General features: G+C 37.0%; 1 protein-coding gene across 6 annotated transcripts in view; it reads left to right on the top strand.

Annotated features, from left to right (window-relative positions):
• The window catches only part of LOC135219424 (uncharacterized), a 913,425-nt gene that overhangs the window by 877,942 nt on the left and 16,044 nt on the right, over positions 1 to 19,439 (top strand). For 5 of the 6 annotated variants that reach the window (XM_064256195.1, XM_064256199.1, XM_064256198.1 and 2 more), the window contains one exon: positions 5,920 to 5,967. The exons of the other annotated variant lie outside the window; for it this stretch is intronic. In XM_064256195.1, the coding sequence (XP_064112265.1) occupies positions 5,920 to 5,967 (48 nt within the window). The remainder of the gene's footprint in view (positions 1 to 5,919; positions 5,968 to 19,439) is intronic. 6 annotated transcript variants of the gene reach the window in all.

Here is a 19,439-nt window from a genome sequence, read left to right as displayed (position 1 = left end):
GTTAGCAGATGTTACATTACTGAGTGGAATAGATGAGAAGAACTGCAGAAATCTAGTCCATGAATTTTAAAGTGTTTGCAAAAGAAGACGACTGAAAATAAATGAGAGCAAAGATTAATGTTATGTGGGTGAATGGAACCAAGATGGAGCAATGAATGTTAATATGGTTGGTAGAATAACAGCAGTTGATTCATATAAGTATTTAGGAGTAGAAAATAGGAGGAGAGAAAGTTCACATAATAGGTGAAGAATAAAAGGCAAGATGAGAACATACAAAGGGATTGTTTAGCAACAACTGTCTATGGGAATGAAGAAGTGTTCGTTTATTGTATGAATTTGTAAGAATGACTGAAAGTGAGAAATGTGGAGATTTACATAGAAGCAGTGGTAAAATAGGCAAGTATAGAGGAAGGGAGGGATGGATGAGAGTATTTGAGATGGGTGGTCATAGGAAAAGGGTGATGAAACTTGCATAATTTGGATTGTTAGGAGTAAGGAGGAGAGGAATGTTCAGAAAGGGTTGGTTGTTGGTAAAGTGGTTAGTTTTCGTATTCCACTAAGATGGTGAGAGTTTGTGCCTCTCTAGGGCACTGAAAATCACTGTATTGCAATCAGTTACTGGCACAATGTATGGTTTGTTGTGGGAAGGTTGGGAAACCAGGCTGTTCAATCAAGCACCCTTGAGGTAGTTCAGGAAAGCAAGCAAATTTAACTGCAAGAAAGAGTTACTGTACAAGAAGGGCCTTAATATCCTACTAAGGGATTCAGAGCCAATGAAACACTTTTTCAGCAATAACTTTTTATCAAAGCATCAGCTCAAGGTGAAAGAGGAGGTCTGATCACTTCTCCCCAAATCCCCCATGTAGGCCGAGTTTTGTCTACCTCCTTGTTGTGTCAGCTGGAGAATTGCTATGATGAGTAAGTACCTCTTAAGATATGTCATTGACTATTTAGTTACCCCCAGTAGGAGGCAACTTCACCCAATTGGGTAGACCTTTGTCTCTCTTGGTCCTAACAACTGCTGTGGCAGTTGTGATGAAACCTCCACATTATTATGCCATCATTGATATCACTGAAGCCCATGATGGGTACTACTGTAATATCAATTAGTGAATTGTCATCAACAAGTGGGCAGGACCACAGTGAATAGATGTTTTCCCCATATATATAAACTTTTCACTGTGGGTGGAGCCTCATGATATCATAGGTTAATATCACTATTGTGTTCAAAACCCTTACCAGCTATTTTGATGGCTCTGGCATAGGAAAATCACCTTTACTCTCGTAAGTACCGGAACTATTGAACTTCCTGTATAATTTTCATGACGGAAGAGATATTATATTGCTGACAACTGAAGAGCCATACCTCTCCACTCACAATTGTCAGTCTGTCATCTGATCAATGTATTTTCCATTGAGACTTAACAAGAAGGTCTTGCATTTAATGCTTTATAGTTGATTGCCTTAGTGGCCATGTCTGCCATTCAAGCAGTATCATGATTAGATCTGTGGTCAAACACTTAAAAAGAGCTTAGTGATGGGTTCCTCATGTCTCTTTCCTAGGAAATGTGTGGACTTTGCATCAGAGTTAAGAAGAGTGGATTCTAGGGGGACTGTCCTCAACTGGGCTGTCATGTCCTAGATCACCAGTTTCAGAAATACTATCTTCCTAGCTTGATGATAAATAATAGTGCCAAGACTAGGAAAAACATTCTTTAATATTATGAGCTTTCAAGGTTTAAAACCTCATCTTCAGGCTGAAAAAATGACAAGGATGAGAAATCACGAAAAATTACATTAAAATGAATTGTCTTACTAAAAGTTTTAGTAAAAACATAAAATAAAACGAACATCACATACAAACTAAAAATTAAAAATAACGAAAAATCTAAAACAAATGCAACACATACAAAAACAGAAATAAAAATTAGATGAAAGGTAAACAAACTACCACACTCAAAATACAATGGCTGACGACCCACTTTGTGACCCTACTATCTTCCTCCTGTGGATCTGCAAAGAAACCTATCTATCAGAAGCCATGAGTAACTACACACACTTCTGCATCTGAGAAAGTGGATGAAAATTCCAAGTCCTTTCATCCTCCCCAGCCCTTTTGCCCTCCTGTCCTAACCCCACCTAGGAGAGGCTGGAAAAGCAGGAAGCTAAGAAGTGTCCACTTTGATTGGTAATCCCCTTTCCCACTGCCACGAGTAAGGCATTTCCTTTCTCATGCATGATCAAGTGGCAGGAACAGGAAGTTGGAGCCTTGGGTAGCATTAACTCAGTTTAATTTCTGCTTAGAGCCCATTCTAGGTGTATTTGTCCACATCAGTACCTCAATGATTAGTTTACCCTAGCCTCATCAGAACACTGTTCAAGATAAGGATTGGTTTCTGAAGTTTTGCAAAAGACTAGGCATTATGGTAAATTGGAAGAAATCCAACCTTTTTCCCAAACAACAGAGATGGTACATATTTTAATATGCCTCTGGACTGAGTAAGGATGAAAGCCTCTCAGGAGCAACCAGTTCAGTTCTGGCAGTCTAATCTCAATTACTATTTATTGTCTTCTTGCTGACTGTCACCTATGATTTCTCCAGTGGCAAGTGGAGCAGTTTTGGTCAGCTCACTTTTATTCTACCACCATTTTTTTCCATTGAACTGGGAGGTCTGGATAAATCTTTGATTGTGGTTAAACGACAAACATCCAGAAGGGATTCACCTGTTCTCCCTTCAGATATGTTTCTGTTCTTGAGTGCCTCAGAGAGAGGGATGTTGGCTCACCTAAAAAGGGAGTTCATCTCAGGGTGGTGGATGGGGGAAATATAATTAATTCACAGCACCCTTGACCAGGATGTGACTACATGAAGATGATGAGAGAGAGAGAGAGAGAGAGAGAGAGAGATATATATTTATATTCTTAATCTTTTGCTTGTTATTTTCATATTGATAGCCCTAACTATTTTTTTTTTACTAAAAAAAGGTACGATACTGTATGAAGCACAAGATTATAAATCATGAATGCACTATGACGCCATGTAAGGAATGAAAGAATATTTAAATTTCATGTTTACTTCACTACCTATACATATTTTACCATCAAGTTTACTGAAGTACATAATTCATATATCATTAAAATCCTTCAATCATTGACTCGATGATGTTAGTGATGAAACTGGGAAACACTACTTTTCTTTCGGTGAAACTGATGTGTAGTGAAGAAAATTTAAGTATATCTTAGCTTTTCCAGACCACTGAGCTGATTAACAGCTCTCCTAGGGCTGGCCCGAAGGATTAGATATTTTTACATGACTAATTGGTTACCTAGTAACGGGACCTACAGCTTATTGTGGGATCCGAATCACATTGTATCGAGAAATTAATTTCTATCACCAGAAATAAATTCCTCTGGTTCCACGTTGGCCGAGCAGAGAATCGAACTTCGGACCACCGGATTGGTAGCCGAGCGCGAAATGCACTCGGCCAACATGAACTTGTGTAGTGAAAGTTATAACTTTTGAAAGATGTCTCAGGAGAGGTCAGAGCGGAGATGCTCATTGTATGACGTTTTGAGAGAGACAGACAAGTTTGCAACTTTCCAGCCCTGAGACTGGCAGATCAACAGCCAATAAGGAACATTTTAAGGGGCAGGCTGGGCACCAGATGCATGGGTGCTGTGAATTAATTATAGCTCCCTTAAACATCATTAATTTGGAGATATTAGCTGTGTGGCTTCCTCTGCTATAATTTCAATGCAAGCTAAGAGATCACAGTGTAGTATAATGGCCTATGTTAGCAAGCATGGTAGAACAATGATGTGAAAACTCTGCTATCTAGAATTGAAAATCCTGGATTTGGAGGCCACCATGGCAGTTCTCCATTCAGTAAAGCTGTCAGCACAGTACTCTGGGCAACCGAAACATGCTAGAGGACCAACTCATTTGCTTGGATCAGATGGTGGTCTCTGCATCCCTAAGTAGTAAAGAGGCTGTTTGAGATTCGGTTAACTCCTTTCATCTTCATGGGAGGTGGTTATCTAGCATATGCTCTGACAAAGGTTTTTCTTGTAGGGCTGCAATGTCAGGGAGCGTCATACTCTGTTGAGCAAAATCTTTGATTGCAGCCAATGTTCATAGCCAAAACAAGGCTCATTCTGGATTCTTTCACTCTTTTTACCTTGCTGCTTCTTTTGCTGAAGATTTTTCACTACTTGGTGAGAGTCGAGATGTAACTTTGCGGAACTGATATTTATGCCTTCATATTTCTCTACCCATTCGTACGAGCCATCAGAATTCTTTTTTGTACAGGCTTTGGCAGGTTATATGGAAGGCTTGCAAAGGTGTTTTACAGTGGGACATTTCACAGTTCAAGATAGGATCATGAAGTTACATTTGAGCTCTCTTCTCCCCTGGCTTTTAAATACAACCTGGACTTCTCTTTCTTTCTATTTTCACTTGTTGGGACATATTGTGGACGTTCAATGTTTTACACATTGACTGGGATCTCGGTTAATCGTCCTTATCCTCTTCATGCTCTCATCCCTTCAGTTTTGGGCCACATAAGTTTATTTCTCCAGGATTATTTCTTCTAGAGCAAAGTCATTCACTTATAAAAGGTCCCTTTATTATAAATTCAATATTTCTCCACAGCTCGTCACCAGAGAGGGACTGGACGTCTTGTATCTTATTTTCTTCTTTTTCATTGTCTCTGTATTATCTTTCCTCCCATTAAGGCTAATTATGATTAATGACTTTGTAAGTAAAACACCTAAAGTTAAAGAGGTCCCAAATTTAAGCTGACGTTAGGCTGGGTACGTTTCTAAGCACCCTGAATGTAAGTAAGTGTCGCCATCCTTACTGTGTGTGAGCCAACCACAGGATTATAGGTAAGACTTTCATCAACTTTTTTCATTTTTATAAATTTTTTAAAGTTAAGATCTGGCTTAAGTCAGATTTGACTTAAGTCGCACCTCATGAATGGATCTCTACCTTAACCCGGAACTGCCTAATATATTTTAAAACAAACCCAAAGAGCAAAATCTAGTGCTGTTCTCCCCTTCCTACTTTTAAAAATGGAAATTAGAACAGAGGAATGACAACGTGCACTATGAGAGAGTGGAATGTGAGTCGGGCATGTGCAGTAGAATTTTTCTATACAAGAACTGTCCATTAGCAAAGGAGTAAGGTTAATTATGATAAATGGGTAGTACAAAAATGTGTTTTATTGTAAACATATTGGTGTGGGTGTGTGTGTGTTTTATACATTATTTTAATGTTTTAAGTATTTTTTTATCAATTATTTGAATGTTTTAAGGATACTACTTCTTTATGTAAAATGTTCACCTTTAGATGGGTACTGTATACCATTATTTTCAGTTTTGATAACCACTGATCTAGAGTGACTGATAATCAAATTGTAGTGTAGAAAAAAATTCATTACTAGAAGGAATTTCATTACTGATCATGGAAAGTTAACCTGTGTGTGTGTGTGTGTGTGTGTATGTGTAAAAATCTGACAAACTATATTCTGTACATATATTGCAATGCTGCAGTTATTGTTTACAATATGGTGATTAAATTTGAGCATGTTAGAGATACTTATTTGAAATCTGTCAAGAGCTGTATTCGTAGTTCTGTTACATTTAACACTTTTTGTAAAATATGCACAGGGTTGCCACTCTATTCAGACATAAGAATTTTATTAGATGAACTATCCTTGCCTTCATATTTAAATACCTTAGTTAGAATGTGACTAAATCATTGCTTGTTGCCTGCCTTTTTAGTTTGAGTATAACATTTTTAATATGTATTAGAATAACTGAACTTCTTTCTATACTATAACGGTGAATGTTTCAATTCTTTTACTATATTCCTATTGGTCTTCCCTGTATTTCATATTAAAATATTCTTCCATTTAGAAGCCACGAAAGAAAGTATGGAAAACTCGGCAAACGTTTGCGTGGACGGTAGGTTCCTTTTATTGTATGTAATATTAAAAAAGCTTTTTCTTGAAATACATATTGTTTTGAAGTTATTTTCTTATTGTAATACCTTGTTATGCTGAAATGATGCCTGTTTGAAATGTTCTCATCATATGTATGTATGCACAGATATTTATTTTATTAAATTACTACTTTACTTTTACAATAATAATTTCATCTTCCTTATTTGCACAAAAGCAATTTGGAATGTTGTAGCTTGTGGATATTTTGTATACTTGACATGGTTTATTATTGAAAACTTATTCTTCTACATCAGAACTTATTAACTTATTTTCATCTTGATTGTTTAGTTTAGTAGCACACAGGACTTATAAAAATACATTAATGCCTTCAACTATCTTCCCTTTCAAGATAAAAGTAACTTCAATTAGATGGCTGAATTTTATTAGTTGGAAATCCAGGTCTTTTACATCACAAATTTTCAGTGAAAAAATTAAAAAAGACTACTAAGAGGCTTCAGTGTATGCATGGTTAAGTTTATTAAGTAATTTAAATATATATTTTTATTCCCAGTTATTTTAGCTGAAAATTTCATTGTTATCTGACCTTAATACAAGTCATTTTGACCTTCTTTATAGGATTATTGTACAGTTGAATATATTTGAGATATATAGGTACACAACGACACAAAACTTGAAATGCATGTTTGGCAAAAAGTCGTCAGTCACCTTGAAAGTCACCTTGAAGGAAGTGCCCAAATTTATAAACAAATTTCTTGAGATAAAAGCCATGGCCAACATATAAAGTATATATACTTTAGATTTCCAATGACAGTCTACGCTAATGTTCTCCATTTTATGAAAAATTCACCAACACCCACATTACAGTGATTAGAATAGTACTGTGGAGACGAGGTGAGTAAGAGGCAACGTCTGTTTACTTTCTAATTTAATGTCACAAATTTCTGACAAGCCATGGAGTTCTGTGAACCGAAAGGTAGCATCTATTATCAGAGCAAGACAGGCATAATTTTATGGTCAGGTGTTTTTTCTCACACCTGGAAAACGGTTAACAATTCTTTGTCTTTGTACTAAATAAGGAAGTTCTCCATTACATATGGTTTGAAAGGTTGGACTTTTTACATCTACAGATGGTTATGGTTTTTCAAATGAGATACACTGTAGTTCCTGCAAATACGTGAAAATCACTACTTCTGCCGTCAGTCTTTGATCTGTGTTTTCTGGGAAAACTCAATGTTCTAGGGTAATTAAGTTTGTTGTTTGGGACGGTAGATGACCAAACGACTGTCATCTGGGATGTATGCAGTTTCAGCCTGTCTGTTGAAACCCAGGCAGTTCTCCCATCCACGGACATCTGGTGCACTTAGTCTCTAAGCTGCAGGATTTGGTGAGGTCCAGATTAGACGGGGGAGAGGGGAGGCCAGTGTGCATCAATTCGGATAAATGCATATTTTATTCGGTCAAGTTTTTCAGGGACATATGCTTATAGGTGCAATGACATCACTGATGCTCTCACTGCAGGGAAATTTCACCTTTGGCAGGCATGGTTTACCACACCAGTGAAAGGAAGGAGAGGAGCGGTGCAATCCATTGCTTCGCAATTTGATCTTTTTGCTAAGGGGGCATCTATTTGAAATTCATTAATACCATGATCCTGTTGGCTCCCATCTGCATTCTGTTGAGAGACTCATCTGTTGCTAGATGGGTGCAGGAGTGAGAGAGGAAGCAGAATCCTAGTGTGTTCACCCATCTCTGCTTGGGACCATTCGAAGGTTATCTGCCCTCTAATTGACCTGGATGATTCATTGATGCTGGCTTCCTCCAAGGAGCATAATACTAACAAAGCAAAATGCTTATCGGTCTTTTTCTCGAGACTGGCAATGGGGTTGGGATCGGAAGTGTGGGAGCCTGCAACTAGAGAAGTTGGTATTAAAAGGTTGGTTACATTGCACCCAGAACTCAGGTAATGGAGGAACTACACTAGGCCTATACAGCCTTCCCTGTGTTCTCCTACAAATAACACAATGGTGAAATATACTCTTAGTTGCTTGATCTGTGGGATTCAGAACTCCTGCCTGACACTTGCCAGTTGCATTTACACCCATGGGAGTGTTAGCATCATAATGTTCTTTAATAATTACCAGAGTAACATAGCAACTCTTCAGCAATAGAGTTGGAAATTCTTAACACTTCTCTCTTAGTCTGACTGGACTTATTTATCTTATTAGGATGTAATGTCAAGGTATCTTTCCTTTTGCCCCAATCCAGACCTAAGACCTTGCGAGTTGCTTGTTCGGTTACTAATACAGGCAAGCGATTTTCTTCTAAAACTGCAGCAGAACTTTGAGTAAGTCATCTGATACAGTAGCCCCCCTGTATTCGCAGGGGATGCGCACCAGACCCCTCCGCGAATAGTTGGAACCTCTATGAAAATGCTTAAAACCTCCTATTTTGTTAGTTAAAACTCAAGAAAACCCCCTAAAAATTTGTATACTTGGTTTTTTTATAGTTTTATCACAAAAGTGCATTTTATGATGAAATTGATTATAAAAAAAAAAACAGGAATTTGTGGATATTTCTCATAGAAAAATACCGCGAATAGGCAAATTTTCCGCGAATAATGAGGGGAGATGTTCCGGAGAACGCGAATACAGGGGATCCAATGTGTACTTACGTGATCCTGTCCACAAACAATCGTCCAAGCTTAACCCATTTTTCCTGTCTGACTGAAGAGTCAAATACACAGTCTCTGGTTATCGGCGATCCGGTTGTATGGTGCTTGTCTAGCACCATAAAATTGGCAATTTATGGCGCCATAACAGGGACAAGTTCTGGTTATCAGTACCATAAGGGTGCTTATGGCGCTGATAACCGTTTATCAGCAACATAAGTGCCATTAACCCTTAAATGCTGACTGGCCGTATTATATGTCGACTAAAATTGTCTGTCGGGTGCTAAGTGGATGTACGGTACGTCAACTACAAAATTTTTTTTTAAATATTCGCGGAAAAATAGTTATAGGCCTAGTTTGCGAAAAATTTTAAATCGCGCCTTGAGGGATGCTGGGAGTTCACGGATCACACTGTTGTTTTGTTTATAAGTGTTACCCAGGCGCGCATGTGCGAATTGCTTTCTTCTTGCACTAGAAAGCATCAGCGATGCATCGCAGAAATTCTTTTGTCACTTTGTCGTAATTTTTGCACTGTTTTATATTAGCTGTTACATAGAGCTCTATATATGAAAATGTGCGCAGTTTCATTTAGAATACATCTAAAAACAACCCATGGTTGTAGCTTTTATAAGTTTTGAAATATTTTCATATAAATCACGATAAGTGCCAAAATTTCAACCTTGGGTCAACTATGACTCGACCGAAATGGTCAAAAAACGCAATTTTAAGCTAAAACTTATATTTTAGTAATATTTAATCATTTACCTTCATTTTGCAACAAATTGGAAGTCTCTAGCACAATATTTCGATTTATGGTGAATTTTTGAAAAATCTTTTTCCTTAGGTCCGCGCAATAACTCTGCTGAAAATCTCAGAAATTCTTTCGTTACTTTGTTGTAATGTTTGCACCGTTTTATATTAGCCGTTACATAAAGTTTTATATATGAAAATGTGAGCAAATTTCATATAAAATACAACAAAAAACAACCCATGGTTGTAGCTTTTATCAGTTTTGAAATATTTTCATATAAATCACGATAAGTGCCAAAATTTCAACCTTTGGTCAATTTTGACTACCGAAATGGTCGAAAAACGCAATTGTAAGATAAAACTCTTACATTCTAGTAATATTCAATCATTTACCTTCATTTTGCAACCAATTGGAAGTCTCTAGCACAATATTTCAATTTGTGGTGAATTTTTGAAAAAACTTTTTCCTTACGTCCGCGTGCGGTAACTCGGCCAAAAATCTCAGAAATTCTTTCGTCACTTTGTCGTAATGTGTGTACCGCTTTATATTAGCCGTTACATAAAGTTTTATATATGGAAATGTGTGCAATTTCATGTAGATATCAACTAAAAATAACTCATGGTTGTAGCTTTTATCAGTTTTGAAATATTTTCATATAAATCACGATAAGTGCCAAAATTTAAACCTATGGTCAACTTTGGCTCGACCAAAATGGTCGAAAAACGCAATTGTAAGCTAAAATTCTTACATTTTAGTAACATTCAATCATTTACTCTCATTTTGCAACAAACGGGAAGTCTCTAGCAAAATATTTTGATTTATGGTGAATTTTTTTTTTTAACTTTTTCCTTACCTCCGCTCGCGGTAGCTTGGCTGAAAATCTCAGAATTTCTTTTGTCACCTTTAATTTTTACACCGTTTTCTATTAGGCGTTACATAAAGTGTTATACATGAAAATGTGCACAATTTCATGTAGAATACAACGAAAAATAACTCATGGTTGTAACTTTTATCAGTTTTGAAATATTTTCACTTAAATCACGATAAATAGAAATATTTGACCTTCAGTCAACTTTAACTCGACCGAAATGGTCGAAAACTGCAATTGTAAGCTAAAACACTTACAGTCTAGTAATATTCAATCAATTACCTTCATTTTGCAACAATCGGTAAGTCTCTAGCACAATATTTTGATTTATGGTGAATCTTTGGAAAAAAACAATTTTTCGTCTGCATCACGAATTCATGCATCGTTTTGTGATAATATTTTCTCTGTGTTGCTTTGATACTTTAACATTTTGTTCTATACCAAAATCATTGCAATTTAGTGTACAATACAACAACAACAAAATTTTTTCGTGCTGTCATATATTCCAATACAGTGGTACCTCGAGATATGAAAGGCTCAACTTACGAAAAACTCGAGATACGAAAGCAAATACGAAAAATTTTATGGCTCTACATATGAAAATTGTTCAAGATACGAAAGGTTGTTGCTGTAAAGTCCGAGATTCGCCCGGACCACCAATAACAATTTTGAAACTCGCGCGCCGCCAACTGAGTAGACTCGCCACCATCCTCCCGCTCTCCCATTGGTTCCTGATGCTAGTCACCGCCATGAGATCCTTCTCTCCTATTGGTCAGCATCCCTCCCATCATGCATCTACGTAGCGGCGTGCTTTTTCGGCCACTCGGTAGCAGCATCGTTTCTATACGCAAGCGGTATTCGTTCATTCTAACAATTTCGTTTATTAATGTAAATTCGTTAGTGATTTCGTTGTAGTATACTTTATCGTGTTGTGTGAGAACTTTACTACATATGTATACGTACTACATAACATAATTACGTACAGTATATACGTAGTCATGGGTCCCAAGAAACTTGAAATTCACGGAAAGAAGAGGATGCTCTCTTTGGAGACAAAGATGGAGATTATCAAGAAGTATGAAGCTGGTATGCGATTGAGTGTGATTGCCAAGGAATACGGCCGAAATCCGTCGACAATAGGCACCATCCTTAAGGGTATCGGCGGGGTCGAGGGTTAATTTTGAGTGACGGTGTTCAAACTTCCACAGGTGTTACCTATAGTTTGACTATAGATGCACACAAAATTTCAGGTGAATTAGATAAAAACTTTTTTTTTTTTTTTTTTTTTTTTTTTTTAACAAATATTTTTCTTTAAAACATAGCATTTTTTATGTGTTTTTTTAAAGCATATCTCCTTCCTTATTTATCATTCAATTTAAAGAAAAAAGTAATAGCAGAAAGTTTAATACCTATCAAATAAAACGGCAAACTCAGAAATCTAATATGTGATGTATGCTATTTAAAAAAAATATTTAAAAAAATTCAATAAAAAATACCCTAAAATTATGTATTAGATATTGGTAAAAAAAAATTTTTTGAGAAAAAAAAGAAAAGTTAATTTGCTGATGTGTTCTCTCACACTCTTTATTCCAATTGCTTTTTAGATTATTAAAATCCATTCATAAATAAGGGAGTTTTTAGAATTTGAATGTAGAAAATGTATGTTTTGAGAAAAATGCTGTTAAAGTTTGCTAACCATTTATTTTGCTTTCAGAAGCATATAAAGTTTCTTGGAAAAGCCTACATGGCGTCTGTTTCCTTCTTTTTTATAAGAGATATTATTCCCTCTAAAAAAACAAACATTTATCACTTAACCCTTAAACGCCGACTGGACGTATTTTACGTCGACATACAAAAGTTTTTTTAAAAATTCACGGAAAAATACTTATAGGCCTACCAGCCGAAAACTCTTGAATCACGCGCCTTGGGGGATGCTGGGAGTTCATGGATCAAGGTGTTGTTTTGTTTACAATCGTTACGCAGGCGCGCAAGCGCGAATTTCTTTCTTGCCGCACTAAAAAGTATCTGTGACGCATTTCGGAAATTGTTTCGTCACTTTGACATAATTTTTGTACCATTTTAAATTAGCCGTTACATGGAGTATTATATATGAAAATGTGCGCATTTTTGTATGTAGAATACAATACTCATGATTGTAGCTTTTATCAGTTTTGAGATATTTCCATATAAATAACGATAAGTGCCAAAATTTCAACCTTCGGTCAACTTTGACTCTACTGAAATGGTCGAAAAACGCAATTGTAAGCTAAAACTCTTATATTTTAGCAATATTCAATCATTTACCTTAATTTTGCAACAAATTGGAAGTCTCTAGCACAATATTTTGATTTATTGTGAATTTATGAATAAACTTTTTCCTTACGTCCGCGCAGTAACTCTTCCGAAAAAAATCATACATGCGATTGTGGTAATGTTTACACCATTTTAAAATTAGCCGTTACATAAAGTTTTATATATGGAAATGTGCGCAATTTCATGCACAATACAACTAAAAACAACCCATGGTTGTAGCTTTTATCAATTTTGAATTATTTTCATATAAAAAATGATAAATGAAATTTTCAACCTACGGTCAACTTTGACTCTACCGAAATGGTCGAAAAACGCAATTGTAAGCTAAAACGCTTATATTCTAGTAATATTCAATCATTTACCTTAACTTTGCAACAAATTGAAAGTCTCTAGCACAATGTTTCGATTTATGGTGAATTTATGAAAAAAATAACATTTTCTTTACGTCCGCGCGGTAACTCTTCCTTAAAAATGATACGTGTGATTGTGGTAATGTTTGCACCATTTTAAATTAGCCGTTACATAAAGTTTTATGTATGAAAATGTGCGCAATTTCATGTAGAATACAACAATAAATAATTGAAGGTTGTAGCTTTTCTAATTTTTGAAATATTTGCATATAAATCATGATAATAGAAAAACAAAAAAAAAAACCACGTTCGGTCAACTTTGACTCTACCGAAATGGTCGAAAAACGCAATTGTAAGCTAAAACTCTTACAGTCTAGTAATATTCAGTCATTTATCTTCATTTTGAAACAAATTCGAAGTCTCTAGCAAAATATTTAGATTTTTGGTGAATTTAAAAAAAAAAAAACTTTCTTTCCCTCCGCACGTGGATTCTCCGCCACAAATCTCCGAAATGCATACGTCCCATTCTCGGAATATTTGCTCCGTTTCATATTAGGCATTTCTAGAGTTTTATATGTGAAAATGTGCGCAATTTCATGTAGAATAAAACGAAAAATATTTGAAGGTTGTAGCTTTTCTTATTTCCTAAATAATTGCATATACAAAAAATATATATAAAGTTCGACATTCGGTCAACTTTAACTCGTCAGATATTGTCGAAAACTATAATTGTAAGCTAATACTCTTACAGTATAGTATTATTCATTCATTTGTCTTCATTTTGAAAGAAATTGGAAGTCTCTAGGACAATATTTAGATTTATGGTGAATTTTTGAAAAAAATATCTATTTACGTCCGCGCGTTACGAATTCATGCATTATTTTGTGATAACATTTTCTCTGTGTTGCTTTTATTGTTTTACAATGTGTTATATACCAAAATGATTGCAATTTAGTGTACATTACAACGAAAAAAAAAGTAACTTGTTACCTTTAACTGTTTTGCGCACAGCGCGATTTGAATACAATTATACATATATGAAACTTGGTTTTTGCGCTATCATTTATCGCATTATTTATATATGATAATGATAATTTTTTTCATTTCTGATGGTTGCATACTGAACTTCAGGTAATGACAAAAAAAGGAGCCAAAAATGAACTCTAATCTTGAAAACTAAGCGCGCTGTGATTTTTTGAAAAAAATATTTTTTCCGCTTCCGCGCTCACTCCGAAACACCTCCGGCACACGGGAGACAAATTTTTTTTTACCGCTTCGGCGTTTAAGGGTTAAAGAAAAGTTTATATTATTTTGGGGGGTTATCGTAGAATGCCACTACTCGTGCTGCCAAGTTTTTAGAAGGCTAATGAGCCCCTCCTTCATATCCTCCTTTTGATGTTCTTTGCTTCGTTTCCTGGTCTTCTCTTTCATCTGAAGGCCTTTCAGGCTTTCTCCTGTCGTTTTTCTCATAATAGGCAGGAATGAACTTGGTGCATAGCCGATATCATGTTCCATTGCAGCAACTTGTTTTGATATGTAAATGAAGCTTTGGTTTTGCCGATATGTTCTGTTTTCACACTTTCATTAGCTTGCACTTTGGTATATTGAAAAACAGATGGCACCTCACACTTACACTTTAGTTTCAAGTCAACATCAAAACAGTTTTTATCAATTTCAAGTGTTATATTGCTGTCACACTGCCCGCAATACGTCGAACTAAAAGCGTCTTTTAGAGCTCTCAAGGGCAATGAAACTATTTCTCCATCATTGCTTACACTCAGAACGTCTTCTTTTTCAGTCATATAACTTCTCAATAAAAAAAAAAAACTCCTTAGGTTGGCTACTGATAAAACACTGACATCACCTGCTAAGTCAGGGACAGCAATTACATCTTGAAAAGGCTCATTCTCTTCCTCCTCCCCCTCCTCATCATCAGATAACTTCAAAACAAAGTCATTGGTGCCATCATCATCATCATCTTGATATATTTGTGCAAAGGAATAATAGCTTTCCCTCGGAGCTTCGTAATAGGAAGTATTTGGCATCTCTTCAGCACACATGGTTGTTGGCGACATGTGAGAAGCTACATTAGCTCTCTATACGTTTAGTTTCAAGATAAGTTTTGATATTATGAGAGCTTGCTTCCCTTCGTTTACTAAACTTTTTTGGCATGTTAGTAGTACATATAATACACAATTGATGTCTAAAAGTCTGAGGAAGTGTTACAATTGATTGAAAATAAAAAATACACGATTGCACAAAAAAATTACAAGAATTCTCTCTCGAGACGAGTGGCCCACTTTATTCAGTCATGGGAAGAGTTGCCATCTCTATCAGGAAAACATATTGTACGGCATACGAAACAAAATGCAATGAAAAGAAACTCAAATACTTAAAGAATGAATGGAAAATGAAATAGTAAAACCACACCTAACCAGACCTTTAATTCTCTACTTGAATGTGGCCTTTAAATTGGCCTTTTAACCATTTAAAACACTTCGTATTGATATAATCTTACGTGTGGCAACGGCCGGGACCCAGATGTATGGAAATAAGACTATAACTCATTTTCACGAATTTGAGCCAATTTCGCCAAAATTGCAGGCCGCCGATACCCTTAAGCAGAAGGACGCCATCAAAGCAGCTACACCTTCCAAGGGTGTCACTATTTTGTCCAGCAAGAGGACCCACGTGCACAAAGAAATAGAAAGGCTTCTTCTTGTCTGGATAAAAGACAAAGAAATCGCTGGTGATACGATAACGGAGACGGCAATCTCCCACAATGCCAGCGCTATTTTAGGCGATTTGATTGCCCAGGCCAAAGACGACAGAGGAGAAGGGACATCAACACCAACCCCAGAGTTCAAGGCTTCGCATGGGTGGTTCGAGAAATTCTGTAAACGGACTGGCATCCATTCGGTGGTGCGGCATGGGGAGGCAGCCAGCTCGGACACGAAAGAAGGCCAAACCCTTTAAAAAGACGTTCGACGAGATGATGATCAAGGAAGGCTACAGTTCTCAGCAAGTCTTCAACTGAGATGAGACTGGCCTTTTTTGGAAAAAAATGCCTCGTTGGACGTACATCATGGAGGAAGAGAAGAAGCTACCCGGGCATAAGCCTAAAAGACAGGCTTACACTCGTACTTTGTTCGAACGCCAGTGGGGATTGCAAGGTGAAGCCCCTACTTGTCTATCATTCCGAGACTCCTCGAGCCTTCAAGGCCTGCAAAATGCTTAAGGAGAAGCTTCCAGTGATGTGGAGGGTTAATGCAAAAGCCTGGGTAACGAGGCTTTTGTTCACTGAGTGGGTAAATCTGTGTTTCGGCCCGACAGTGAAGAAATTCTTGGAAGAGAAGCGCCTCCCTCTGAAATGCCTGCTGGTGTTGGACAATGGCCCAGCTCACCCTCCTGGCCTCGAGGAAGATATCCTAGCAGAGTATTCCTTCATCAAGGTTCTTTATCTTCTGCCTAACACTACCCCTCTCCTCCAGCCCATGGACCAGCAAGTGATATCGAACTTCATGAAGCTGTATACGAAACATCTTTTCAAGAGATGTTTCGACATCACCGATACCACAAACCTCACCTTGCGTGAATTTTGGAAGGAGCATTTCGATGTCGTAATATGCATCCGACTCATCGACCAAGCTTGGCAGGAGGTTTCGAGGCGAACCTTGATTGTGGAGGAAACTCTGGCCTCATGCCGTATCCGCCCGAGACTTCGAGGGATTCGACGTGGGAGAAGCTGGTGCTGCAGATTCAGAAACAGTTGACGATCCTGAAACTGTTTCGCAACCAGATCTTGATGAGATAGTTGCAATCGGCAAGTCCATGGGGCTGGTCATCGACGAGGACGACATCAATGACCTTCTCGAGGAGCACAAAGAGGAGCTTATGACAGATGACCTGAAGGAGTTGGAGGTCATGCAACATAACGTCGTTCAAGAGGAGTTCTCTAGCTGCGGCGAGGAGGAGGACGAGGACTCTATGACAACAGCAGAAATTAAGGGTGCTCTAGCTGCTTTTCATAAGGTGCAATCATTTGTAGAAAAGAGGCACCCCTAAAAGGCTTACACAGGTCGTATGCTTGCACAGTTCGATGACGTTTGCCCAAGTTGTTTCAGGAACATTGTCAAAAGTAGGCAGAAGCAATCTTCCTTGGACAGTTATTTTTTAAAGAGGCCTTTAGTAGGAGTAGTAAGCAAAAAGGAAGAACCAAGGAATACTAAAAAACAAAGTTGAAAGTGGTGAAGAAGTTGAAATTTTGTAAAGAAAAAAAAAAAGTATAAAAAGTAAAAAGTAAGTGTAAAAATAAAAAAGAAATTTTTTTTTTTAATTTTAGTTTTTTGTAAAGTTTAAGTGTTTCAGTTTTGTTAATGTGTTTTGTAATGTTTAGTTTATGTTTTCCTTACATTTTTTATGTGTTTCGTAAAGTTAAGTGTACGTACGTATCTGCCGTTTGTCCTCCTCCTCTGTCGCCACTTTCGGAGATAGCCTCACTCGAAAGGTAAGCTTCCACATTTTACTACATACGTACATATGTACGTACAATATTTCTTGTATACCATGTACACTAATACACTTTATTTACAGGTATATTAGCAGTACGTATTAAGTTAGGAACTGAATGGTCCAAATTGTTGTAGTATTTCATTGTTTATAGGTAAATTTAGCTTTATTATGAAATTTACTGGGGTGTTTTTGGAGGGCTTGGAACAGATTAGCCATTTCACATGTAAAATGCGGCCAAGATACGAAAAGCTCATGATACAAAGGCCGCCTTGGAACGGAATAATTTCGTATCTCGAAGTACCACTGTATTTATATATGATAATGATATTTTTTTCATTTCTGATGGTTTCATACTAAACTTCAGGCAATGACAAAAAAACAAAAAAACAAAAATGAACTCGATCTTAAAAACTAAGCGTGCTGTGATTTTTTTAGAAAAACCTTTTTCCTGCTTTGGCGCTAACTCTCGAATGCCATCGACATACGAGACACTTTGGTAAATAGAGGCTCGGCGTTTAAGGGTTAAGGTGTCATAAATCACTTGAGTTTCAGTTAATGGCGGTTTTCACCCCCCAGGAACGGAACCCCGCCGGTAACTGGGGACTGCCTGTACTGTCCTAATAAGGGTTGTTGCACTGTCCTTTTAAACACCATGATTTGCCAAGAAATTACAATATTCGTCAGTTTTAAAATATTCCACTCTCTCTATGAACCTCCTATCCTCCTGATCCTTCAGGATTTTGTGATACAGTGATCTAGATACTGGGTGTCCTTTAGAAACTTGACACACTGTTGCTTTAGCCTATTCAAAGCCAACCCAAAGTTGGAGGAATTTACTTCTATTGCATTTCCAAGCAAATGCCACAACATATTGTTTGTCAGTTTCGGAATAGGTTACAGTACTCTTAGTTTTCAAGTTCGTACCTTCTTTTCTTGTTCGGTTATCTCACTGCAGTTAATACCTAAGTGATCCAAACTCCATGAAGTTTCAAGATCTTCCCCTGGTTCTTTTAAATGAGTAGCCCCTTCAGTCATAGTTATCTCATCTGTTTCCACTCCCTGTTTTAAAACAGAAACACGAGTCTCCATGGTGGGAGGAGAACTACAGGTTCCGGTTACCATGTAACCAAATATGCTTGGCAGCACTACTAAATTCTCAAGTTTCCCAAACCCTGGATGTAGTACGTTGTACACATTGTCAACCCCTATTAACAATTCTATAGTGGATGGTTGCTCTACGGTTACATCAAAACCCTTATCAGCCAAGCTGATTTAGCTTCACTTAACGACCTTAAATTCTTCTTAACATCAGAATTCTTTGTATATTCTGGCAGCTTGTCCACCACTATACAATCCATATGTACGTATTAACGTACCCCAGTGAAGTACAATGATATTTACCATCGTACTCTTTGACTGGTTTGGAAATCAAATAACCTCTCGATCATATGTTCTCAACTCCTTTGCTCTTATAATGGAGTTCTTCAAGCCACTGCTTAAGTCTTCTTATTTCCCTGTCCAATATTTGTCAAAAAGAGCTACATGTAATTGGATTCAATTACATGTAGCCTTTTGATGTATAACAGTGCAACCATTATTACAAGCTTGCATGTCACATTCGGAACTGAAATGTTTATTGGATGTGCACATGAAACACAGCCCCAGAGTTCTCAGTTTTTATACTGTTTCTCCTCTGGTGAAATGAGTTACAGTGTATCCATACATGATTGCCTCTGCAAAGTATTTCACTTACACTACTAGGTAGTTTGGTGCAGAGCAAGTTGGTATACATATACAACTCACTCAGTTCCAACTGTTCACTCTCGAATGATCTTGTGCAGCTTTCAAATTGCACTCTTGAATATTTATAGCAACTCTGCATCTGCGTTAGGAGTCACAGTCAGGAAGGATTTTTTTGTACTAAACAACTTCATTTCATCTTTCCTCCCATAGGTTTCTTTCAACAAGTTACTGCTTGCTAATATTAAACTCCTTTTAATTGAAAATCTGA

This window comes from Macrobrachium nipponense, chromosome 1 (genome assembly GCF_015104395.2).
Source record: "Macrobrachium nipponense isolate FS-2020 chromosome 1, ASM1510439v2, whole genome shotgun sequence".
NCBI lineage: Eukaryota > Metazoa > Arthropoda > Malacostraca > Decapoda > Palaemonidae > Macrobrachium > Macrobrachium nipponense.
This window is presented reverse-complemented; position numbering and strand designations above follow the sequence as displayed.